The 12179-nt window shown below is 43.5% G+C and overlaps 1 protein-coding gene across 1 annotated transcript in view; it reads right to left on the bottom strand.

The window, feature by feature from the left end:
- The window catches only part of ofcc1 (orofacial cleft 1 candidate 1), a 61340-nt gene that overhangs the window by 32050 nt on the left and 17111 nt on the right, over positions 1 to 12179 (bottom strand). Inside the window, exons 7-9 of the mRNA XM_055930391.1 lie at positions 6906 to 7181; positions 4662 to 4914; positions 2340 to 2503 (exon numbers count right to left, since the gene is read on the bottom strand). Of these exons, the coding sequence (XP_055786366.1) occupies positions 2340 to 2503; positions 4662 to 4914; positions 6906 to 7181 (693 nt within the window). The remainder of the gene's footprint in view (positions 1 to 2339; positions 2504 to 4661; positions 4915 to 6905; positions 7182 to 12179) is intronic.

Raw genomic sequence — 12179 nt, 5'->3', positions numbered from 1 at the left:
AGAGCCCCTAACACACACACACACACACACACACACACACACACACACACACACACACACACACACACACACACACACACACACACACACACACACACACACAGACAGACAGACAGACAGACAGACAGACAGACAGACAGACAGACAGACAGACAGACAGACAGACAGACAGACAGACAGACAGACAGACAGACAGACAGACAGACAGACAGACAGACAGACAGACAGACAGACAGACAGACAGACAGACAGACAGACAGACAGACAGACAGACAGACAGACAGACAGACAGACAGACAGACAGACAGACAGACAGACAGTAAGTAGGCTGGATCCAGACTCATTCAAAGTACTAGATGGAGACCAGTCCCTCTCAATACAAAATTGAAGACCCTTTCCTTCTCCTTTAGCTTCTAATCATTCTAATGTAATACCACTACAATCAATGTCAGATCACCTCTATTTGTGAAGTTTTTCGGTGAAGGAGTAAAAAATTACAGAAATATATATTTTTTTCAGCCAATGAATCAAGGCAGCCTAAAATGTAATTAAAAAAGGATAACAGTTCATTCTATCTATACATATAGCCCCAGGCTTTTTTTTAGAAATAGGTCACGAGCTGTGTCAGAGCTCTCACTCTGACAGCCAATAAGAACATGTAACCCATAAAATTATCAGCCCTCCTCAGCCTCGTGCCCTATATTCAATACAATCCACCCGGCGACTGAGTGGCAGAAATCATTAATACTGGCTGCTGTTTTAATATTGTCCATTTAGTGCTGAGCCGATAAGCGGCCGCTTACTGAAAATGAAATGGTACCCTTTTATCCCCTTTCGGACCGATTCCAAACTGATTAATTCAATTGTGGACTTTTTACATTTCGAAATGTTAATGGGATTCGGTCTAATTTCAGGGTACGAAAACACACACCTTTTGATGGGGATGTGGTACAGTATTTTATCACATACCCAACGTTTTTCCTACCTCACCACTCCCCCAAAATTAGGCCTACAACTGAATCTTTCGATTATGTAAAAGAGAATTGCCTTTCGGGAAGGAAAAATAGGAGAAGAAAATGTAGGAAAATTGGGTACAACAGGCCTACAAGTACATGTGGTATAAAACACATCTTCAGCTTGCAATAATCACTAATCACCATCAAACCCCAACTTCCTTAATAAAACATCCATTGAAAGGAACCACTCTCATTGGCTGTTGTTCTGAGCCAATCAGATTGGAGCATTGCTTTCTTCACAGGACAGAGCAACTCATGGGAGAGATAAGTGCTAAAGTGGCTTGCAGAGCCCCATCACAACACAAACACAAACACTGCTAGCGCTAACGTTCCACTAACGTTCCAGCAGGGGTGACTCAATCTGATAGACTTCATCTGATGAGCAGCTCAAACGTTGTCCATCTACTATAGCAGCAGGCCCTTCAATATGGATACAGCACAAAGATTAAACATACACCATACACCATATCAAGTAATCGTATAATGCAAGGATGTTACATACTCACGTTATGTAAAAACAAATCTACCTAGTTCCGAATTAGCCATGCTTTACATCTTCTCCGACTATCCATACCGACTATGGAGCTGCGTTCAATTCGACAACCTTGTGTGGCAGTTCACTTAACGCATAACTGCATTAGTAATTGCATGAGACTCTAAAATCACAACCGATTAGATCAACACTTGTTTTCTGCGGACATTGTTGAGTGAAAACACAGACACACACACGCGGGTATAGGAATTAGTGGACAGGACTATGGGTGTTAGAGGGTTTTTACTCTTCATTGGCAGGGTGTCCCCATAGGCTGGACCATCTAAAAATACCCCAATGATAATTCCTAATTCGCTAGTCGCTCTTCCTGTGTGCTTCCCCAGTGTTGTGACACTTTTCAGCCACTAGGAAGGTCAGAGACGGAGGACTCAAAGTCGACACGAAAGCCCAATGTGACAGGACAGGTCTGGAGCAAGATCCATTTCTAGTTCAGAAACGGGCTGTTTCGAGGAACTGAGACGTCAACTACGACATGGGTTCTGAAGCAATGGTGGGAAATGCCAATATTATTATAATAGCACTACAGTATTACAATACATACACCATGAAAACCCTAGTAATGTGTATGAAAACACATTAAGCTCATAGCGTAGTACTGCATTCAGTGCTGTTCAATTGATAGTCCCATTTTTCCCATGTTTCTTATGTCTATCCTCATCAGCACCGATGGCCAATTTCAATATTAGAATGAATTCAGAGTTAAATCAACTTTATATTCTATATTTTATCCTACAAATGCATTAAATTAGTTGCTGCATGTTTGTGCTGACCTGAGGAAGTAGAGGTAGAGGATGGTGGTGGAGAGGAGGAAGAGGATGGCATAGAGGAAGAGGGTGATGACCACTCCAGCTGCCCCTGATTGGTCGGTCCGGTAGAAGTGCCAGTAGAGCTTGGCTGCATCCGCAACAGGAGACTCTGCACTGTAGGACAGACGCTGAACACGCATAGAGACTACAATTCAGACCCCTTTGACTTTTTCCACATTTCGTTCTAAAATGTATTAAATTGTTTTTCTCCCCTCATCAATCTACACACAATACCCTATTATGACAAAGCAAAAACAGGTTTTAGAAAGGAAAATGTTTGACATAAACCCCCCCGAAATATCACATTTACATAAGTATTCAGACCCTTTACTCAGTACTTTGTTAAAGCACCTTTGGCAGCGATTAGAGCCTCAAGTCTTCTTGGGTATGACGCTACAAGCTTGGCACACCTGTATTTGGTTTCTCCCATTTTTCTCTGCAGATCCTTTCAAGCTCTGTCAGGTTGGATGGGGAGCGTCGCTGTACAGCTATTTTCAGGTGTCTCCAGAGATGTTTGATCGGGTTCAAGTCCGGGCTCTGAATGGGCCACTTAAGGACATTCAGAGACTTGTCCTGAAGCCACTCCTTAGTTGCCTTGGCTGTTTGATTAGGGTCGTTGTCCTGTTGGAAGGTGAACCTTTGCCCCAGTCTGAGGTCCTGAGTGCTCTGGAGCAGGTTTTCATCAAGGATCTCTTTGTACTTTGCACAGTTCATCTTTCCCTTGATCCTGACAAGTATCCCTGAAGCTGAAAAACATCCCCACAGCATGATGCTGTGACCACTATGCTTCACCGTAGGGATGGTGCCAGGTTTCCTCCAGACGTGATGCTTGGCATTCAGGCCAAAGAGTTCAATCTTGGTTTCATCAGACCAGAGAATCTTGTTTCTCATGGTCTGAGAGTCCTTTAAGTGCCTTTTGGCAAACTCCAAGTGGGCTGTCCATGTGCTTTTTATTGAGGAGAGGCTTCCACCTGGCCACTCTACCATAAAGGCCTAATTGGTGGAGTGCTGCAGAGATGGTTGTCCTTCTGGAAGGTTCTCCCATCTACACAGAGAAGCTCTGGAGCTCTGTCAGAGTGACCACTGGTCACCTTCCTGACCAAGGCCCTTCTCCCCCGATTGCTCAGTTTGGCCGGGCGGCCAGCTCTAGGGAGAGTCTTGGAGGTTCCAAACTCCTTCTATTTAAGAATGACGGAGACCACTGTGTTCTTTTGGACCTTGAATGCTGCAGAGATGTTTTGGTACCCTTCCCCAGATCTGTGCTTTGACACAATCCTGTCTCGAAGCTCTACGGACAATTCCTACGACCACACGGCTTGGTTTTTGCTCTGACATGCACTGTCAACTGTGGGATCTTATATAGTCAGGTGTGTGCCTTTCCAAATCATGTCCAATCAACTGAATTTACCACAGGTGGACTCCAATCAAGTTGTAGAAACATCTCAAGGATGCACCTGAGTTCAATTTCGAGTCTCATAGCAAAGGTTCTGAATACTTATGTAAATAAGGTATTTCTGTTTTTAGTTTTTTTTCTTCTAAATCCCTGTTTTTGCTTTGTCATTATGGGTAATTGTGTGTAGCTTGATGAGGACATTTTTTGATTTAATCAATTTTAGAACAAGGCTGTAACGTAACAAAATTTGGAAAGAGTCAAGGGGTCTGAATACTTTCCGAATGCGCTGTATATACACTGGATTAAATACATTGAAGCAAAGGACAGTACAGTACATCTACGGTGTAATCTACAGGTAATATAAGAGGTCTCCGACAAAGAGAAAACCAGGGAAAGTGTTTGGTTGGACATGCATTTGTCAAGGCCCTCTGTGGTATTCCATTATGTGAGGAAATATTATACTGTGCTAATATCTCTTCACTAATAACCATATGATTAACCATAGGATATGATTGGACAGTATACATGTATATTAGACACAAACTGGACATTCACCTTGGATTATCATTTATGTTCATTGAGGTACATGGTGGTTATTGAAATTACAGATGGATCAAATACCAGGCCAAATAATAATACACATATACACTGTGTGGCTTTCAAATAGCCTCTTATCAACCTCTATGTCATGGTTTCACATTCCGCATAAACAACTGAAAGTCATCTGACGGTGGCGTTCTTTCGGACAGACAAAACGGGATCCCTGATGCAAAAAGACATGGATCTAACCTTGTGTGTGCTTTTTTTCTAACTTCTAAAGTCACTTTGCTAAGATAAAGTGAACTTCCCATTAAAAGTGAACACAAGTGTCCAAGTTATTTTAAGTGACTTACCCCCAGGAAGGCATCCACTACAAAGACCGCCAGCGGGTCCAGCACTGTCCACACTCCCAAAGCCATGATAAAGTTTGACGTGAAGGAGGGGAGTGAGCCAAACGCTAGCTGACAGCACCATCTGATCAGGAGCAGCAGCAACGTTACGGCGTTCAAGGTCAGAGGTCCCACCACGACCATAGCCAACTCCTCGCGGGTATGAAGCAAGGAATTCTGGTAGACCAGCTCCACGGTGTGAGCATGGAACTGGAATCTGGAAGGGGGGATAGAGGAAAACAAGAGAAGTGTTAGCCTACATCAGCGCTTTGGGGCGCTCCATCCACTCTAGGACACATGTACATGTGATAGCACACTGAAATAGCAAAACATTTATGTCTAAATATATATTGTATAAAGAACATACTAGTAGTGTTTTTGTGTGCATCATAACCAAAAACTATTAATTTCTGTTTGTGATGGGGATCACATGATGAATAAAGTACATTGCGACAAAAGATGATGGATCTACAGTACCAATCAATTCATAGTAAATTCTATAAAACTAAGCATGCAACTCAAGTGTTGTGAATCTGTAGTTTTCGATAACAAAAGGTAAGATAAGATGTACTGTACGTCATGGCTCATGAGTTTCTTAATCTACCATCTGCGAGTAGTGCTTGTGTGAGTAAAGAGGTGCCTGTTTTGCCCATTAATTCACATGTGATTCGCTAAGAGAAACAACCCACTCTCAGCCACTCGCCATTACTCCCACTGATGGTCCATTTGTACTCCTTCTGATCCAACACAACACTGCTAAACCTACTATCGCTTTCTGTCTTCTCAACAATTCATCTATTCGTCTATATGCTACGCTCATGTATTTTGGTTTGTCTACCATTCTGTCCTGACCTGTCTAGAGGTTTCCATCTTCAGTTTAAGTCAAATTCCATGGCAACTTTACAATTCTATAAACAGTCATTATATCCCTATCCCTGTATTTTAATATACCGTATCTGTGGTTTGTACCAGGTGTTACAAATGTCATTTTTACAGAAAGATATATTGTTGAATGTTGACAAAGACTTTCCATATAAAATGGGGAGTAATAATACTGATTTAGTACTCTGAGCGGGCCACAGAGTGGTGTAATGTCTAATGTGCATGTGGTGCTCTTTAATGACTGGGCCTGTGAGGTGGTGGTGTGATATGCTGGCAAAGTGGCTCTTGGCCACCTGACTGGTGATGTGTGTGTGTGTACAGTCTGTGTGTGTGTGTGTGTGTACGTGAGAGTGCTGGGGGTGATGGGAGAGCCGCGTGGGGCCTGAGTGAGAGTGTCTCGCTCATGAAGGGCCCGCTTTGCTGCCCGCTGATGTCCCAGAGGCACTATTGGGGGAGGGCATCGGGTGAGACAGGGGGCTAGACACAGGGGGTGGGGCTGGGGGGAGGCTGTCAGCACACTGGCCATCCCCAGACTGTCAGAGATGGAGAAAAAGAGCTAGCTGGGGACTGCCCATTACAGGGAGAAATGCTCAGAGGAGGAAGCGGCCAGACATGTGGAACTTGTCATCCGTTGGTGGCTGGTGACCCCCTCGATTTCCATGTTTTTTTCCTCCATCCCCCCTCCTTCCACTCCTTTTTTACTCATGCACATTTTTCCCGTATTCTGTCAGATGTCAGATGGCATTTCTATGATTTAATGCTTGTAAGCATATTCACAGTCTAGCTTTTAATGTGATGAACTAAATCAACACCATGTGCTATTGAGATGTAACAGCCTCTCAATGGCATCCTACTTTGTTTATTATGAAATACTGTCTACAAAATAATAAACAATACATTCTTTCCAAATAATGCACACGCAAGAATGCCTGTTGAAATCAATGAATTCTCCCACATGGTTTCATTAATGCTTAGGCAAGTCTTGTTAAACTGGTAATGGGCAGATTTTTATACAGTATCTAGTGGGAGGGAGTGTGTGAGTACTTATGTACATCTATGTGTGTGTGTGCATGTGTGTGTGTCCACACACACACACACACACACACACACACACACACACACACACACACACACACACACACACACACACACACACACACACACACACACACACACACACACACACACACACACACACAACTCCACTGCACTGTGCTAGCTCTCGCCTCTTCTCTCCTCTCCCATGCACTCTCTCTACACACACACAATCACTCCTCCTCCTCCACCTCCTCGGAGAGAGGAGGATATCAAAGGAAGCACACTCACTTGTTGACAGGAACTGCGATGGCCTGGAGGAAGAGCCACTGGCTGCAGTAATGCAGGTAGAGCCTCGCAAACCAGATCAAAGCCAGGAGCGGCATAATGAGGCAGAGCTGTGCTGCTGCTGCTGCTGCTGAGGAGGAGCGCCAGCCCCAGCGCCGCGGTGACAGGCCCAGCTCTGACGGGATCATGCGGAGAGCCAAATGTGTACGCTCAGCAGCCCCACCATTGCTACCACTGCCGGTGCCGCCACCGCCCAGCCCTCTGTAGGAGAGCACAGGCCTGGAAAAAACATCACACATACAGTATATACAGTGTATACTCGGATATACAGGGAGAGAGGGAGACACGAGAGAGATTTAGAAAGACGACAGCAGGAGAGTGCAGGGCCTGGAAACAACAAACACACACACACACACAGGCCTCTCTCTCTCGCATCTCTCAGCAGCCCCTCCTCCCCCTGCTCAGCTTCTCTCCACAGTGCACCTCTCTCTCCCCAGTGCAGCCCTGCTCCTGCTCAGCTTCTCTCCACAGTGCACCTCTCTCTCCTCAGTGCAGCCCTGCTCCTGCTCAGCCATTCTCTTTCATATAGAGGGCACAGATGGAGAGTTTGTATGGAGAGGAGGAGAGAGTGGGTGCTGCTGGGCCAGTAATGACCTGGCATGGAAAACTGGAACGCCACATTAGGACAAGACTGAGAACATAAGAGCCTTTCTCAACAGGGCTCTAGTCTCCCCTACCATCTCCAAACTTAGCACACACACACACACACACACACACACACACACACACACACACACACACACACACACACACACACACACACACACACACACACACACACACACACACACACACACACACACACACACACACACACACACACGGCTAAAGACACAACATGTCCCTTTGTCAGTGTGAGAAGAGTCAAACAAGGCGAAGGTGCATCCTAATATTTCTCCAGGCAATGGCCCGTGGACATCCATACGTCTAGCCATCTTTCTGTTCCCAAAGATGCTTGGTATTCACTTTGTAGTGTGTACCCAGGGAAATGGTTTGCATATAATGCCTAAAGAGGAAAAGCAAAAATAATCAATTGTTTCTCTCCATCCCCTCATCCAACTGTACTGTTAGATTTGAGTCCAGTGGAGCGTAATTCACCCAATATTAAGTCACAGGATGTGGCCGGTAATTTCCTAAATCAAGTCACAATAAACTAAAAGTGATCATCAACCAAACCCCGGAGGAAGGCACTCTGTGAAGTGTTAAATTATTTGTGTTAAGTTCTCAGGTTTCCTTGCAGATAAACACGAGAGATCGCTTCAAGTTCTTTCCATGTGGGAGAGCTCGCTTTCATTCAGAAAATGCCCAGTCAACAGTTATAGACTGTAGATAAATATTCATGCAGCACTCTGAAACAAACTGGTACAGTGAGGATAAACTACGTAGCATACAAGTCAATTACTGGGGAAAATACTACTGCGTTCTGTCAATGCACGTATTCATGAATCCCATACTGTAAACTTAGTGTGTTATAACCTAAATGCTGTGAGTTTTTAACAAAGTGCATGTATTTTGTCTCTACTTGCTGTTTTGTCATTGGAAAAAGGTCAGTTGTATCATTCTAGGCCTTATCACGACTCTGGCTTCGTGGCGTGGTACAGAAAGGCTTTTCGCACGTCGGCAAAAGTAAAATTACACAGTAGACAAAAAAGCTATGTGTCACAGACATAGGCAAGATGATACCCTGTCAAGAGGCATTACGGAGGAACTGCAAATACAACCTGACTCCCATCTTTCTTGTAATGAAGATATTGATGATGCATGAATAGGAATATTTTTAGCTGTCTCCACACAAGGGGGCTACTCAAAGCCAAATGGGTAACGCGATGTGAAATCTGTTATCACCCACTGAATTGATTTCATTGTGGGACCTCCAATTACCAAAAGTACAATATTTAAATAGCAGGGAGAGGGGGTGTGATGAGAAGAAGGATTTTCACTCCAATGTCACGCCTTATTGCAAAGCTATACAGTGCATACATTCAAAGATACATATTGTGGACATAACGTATATACTATTTCATATGTGAAAAAGCTATTCCATATATACTAAACAAACATATAAATGCAACATGCAACAATTCCAACGATTTCACTGAGTTATAGTTCATATAAGGAAATCAGTTATTTGAAATTAATTCATTAGACCCTAATCTATGGATTAGGCAGGGGTGCAGCTATGGGTGGGCCTGGGAGGGCATAGGCCGACCCACTTGGTAGCCAGGCACACCCACTGGGGAGCCAGGCCCAAGCCAAACAGAATTAGTTTTTCCCCACAAAAGGGCTGTATTACAGACAGAAATACTCCTCAGTTGCATCAGCAGTCCGGGTGACTGGTCTCAGACGATCCCACAGTTGAAGAAGCCAGATGTGGAGGTCCCGGGCCGGCGTGGTTACACATGGTCTGTGGTTGTGAGGCCAGTTGGACGTACTACAAAATTCTCTAAAACAATGTTGGAAGGGGCTTATGTTAGGAGAAATGAACATTCAATTATCTGGCAAAAGCTCTGGTGGACAATAAAAGGCACAATGCCAATGCCATGCATTGCATGCCAATTGCACGCAATGCCAATCTGTGGCATAGAAATAGATAGAAGATGAAGATTTGATAGAAATACACTTTTTGTGCGTATGGACTGGGATCTTTGATTTCAGCTCATGAAACATGGAACCAACACTTTACATATATATATATATATATATATATATATATATATATATATATATATATATATATTATTCCCCCCCCCCCCCCAGGTTATTTTCATTGGAGTTGATTGTAGTATATTTCTCAGTTTTCAAAGAAGATTAGCATTGCATACACTAATAATCGAACACAACTCTCCATGAATAAAATCATATAGCTTCAACTCTGGATAACGTTGCAACACACCCCTCTCCAGTTGAATGTTACAAGAGAGCATCTTTCTCTACATATATGATATACCACGAACATGAACGCCATGCTCTTTAAAAATAGCAAAATAGTATAAAGTAAGCAGCGAGTAGGGACACGTATTAAGCCTTTAAGTTGGCATGGGTAATGATGGCAGTACTGCAGGGAGATAGTGTGGCGTGGAGTTTAAAGCTGATTTATGCGGAGATGGCTGCAGGGGTGGGAGCCCGAAAGAAGGTAACCCTGAGAACCCCCCCGTCCCGTCCCCCCGTCAGTTAAGGCTCTAAATCTGGGGCCACTTAAAGACCAGACTTATCATTTATTTGTAGGATTAAGTTATTTGCTGTCACTTCTTTTTGTGGGGGGGGGGCCCCATTGCTGGGGAACAGATTCTTATCTGCAGATGTTTTTTTAAAGAAACACTAGCTAGACAGTTCGCCAAATGCCCCATAATGTTATTGTTTCTTCACACGCTGAATGCATATCGGTGATGTAAGTAAAAAATACTGTCGTTTTTAAGCAAAGTGGAAAGATAGGACTGACGAAAAAAATGACATATCATCCTTGTTTACATTTTATTTTCTGTAAGCAAGGCCAGGACAAGGGAACTGTTTTTCCTTTGAATTTCAGAAGGTTTGTCTGACATAATGGCAAACCATATACAGACCGATTTCCAATCAGCTTCTATAGCTTACAACTGAGGACAACATGGGTTTTCAAAGTTATCTGAGCAAAAACCAGCTAAGAATGTAATAATACCATCCTGGAACCAAAGTACTATGTCACTTCCACTTAAGGGCCCCAACCACACACATTACACACGGGCCTGCTGCTCCTCTGCAGTGTATTAGAGAACACATGCATAAATTAACACTAGAGCTTTTATGCTCCACTGGTGCAGCAGCTACACTCACTTTACAAGATTTACAGGCAAATATCTTCAAAGTCAAAGTATCTTTCTAACTCCCAGTTTTCAAACAAAGCAAGCATGCTCCCTCTCCTTCCGTCTCTCTCTATGTTTTTTACTCAAGCAGTCTCACTTAAAGCGAGCGTCAAGCCGCTGAGTGGTGGAAAGAGAGCTATGCTTTTTTGGTGATTGATGGTAAATCGCGGGATTAGCAATATCACAGTGTATGTCTTCTTTATGGCGACGTGTTTTACACAACACATCCAAAGCGTGCCTGAACTTCAAGGAGGATTTCACAGGCCTGCACTGCACTGAGTTACAGTACCTGGTTCTTTGAAGTGAGAGAGAGACAAGACATGACTGTCTCCTCCTCAACAGCTGATGGGCTTTTTTCTTAAGTCAAGGGTCGTCACACAGTGAAGGGTGCATATGCTCCTCAACACCACTGCAGCTCATTGCACACTCACACACACACGCGCAGTAGAACAGCATTTATTTTCTACAGTGACAGTAAACTAAGATTGTTATCTATAGTTGACAGCAGACTAAACCTGGCCTACAGATGTTGGATCTTAATTTGATCACTCTTTTGTTGCTGAAACATTTCGCAGGAAATGCAGATGAGCTTTGTGATTTACATAAATTCACTGAAAACCCACACTAACACACAGTTATATTAACAGTATTGCACTTTTCATGTAACCTACTTTTGGCCAGCTAATAGCCTAACCACCTATCAAGCAACATTATGGACTTAATGTTCAAATCCTGCTGCTGCAGGATTATTTTACTGTGACAATATAGGTCAATTTAAGATCCTACATCTGTAGGAGAGAGAGAAAGTCACCTAGTTAATCTGACCCTTGATAGCTTTAAAAAAACACTTCCTGGTAAAACACGAGCTGGGAATGAATGCTTCAATCAAAGCAGCGAGGGGCACTATGTGATTCCAACAGCCTGACCTTTCTAATGCTGCTGACAATTAACTAGGGACAATATTGTAGTCAGGCTGGCATCACTGTCACTGCGTGCCGTGTCCCCTGGGTCAAGCGGGGGGAGGTAACTCTGCAAGCCATGGGACAACATTACATCACTGTGTACACATTTTTAAAGAGCCTTTGTAATGGCAAAAATAGTTACCACTAGAAATATCTAGGTGTTTCTACTTCTGGGGTAGAAGTATCTGTAATAGATTGAACAATGTTGGCATGTAAAAATCTGGAGCAGGTGGGTTGAAGTCAAGCAGGAAGCTATGAAACCTCTTAACAAAAACAAAGTGAAAATCCCAAATACACTCTCTCCCATAAGATATATTAAATGATAATCATATGGTCCAGCAGTGGTGGTATTTTTCTAAAAGCAGCCAAAAAAAGGGACGTAAAAAAGCCCACAACAGCATGCCCGCGAGGCCATA

This window comes from Salvelinus fontinalis, chromosome 7, assembly GCF_029448725.1.
Source record: "Salvelinus fontinalis isolate EN_2023a chromosome 7, ASM2944872v1, whole genome shotgun sequence".
Lineage (NCBI taxonomy): Eukaryota > Metazoa > Chordata > Actinopteri > Salmoniformes > Salmonidae > Salvelinus > Salvelinus fontinalis.
This window is presented reverse-complemented; position numbering and strand designations above follow the sequence as displayed.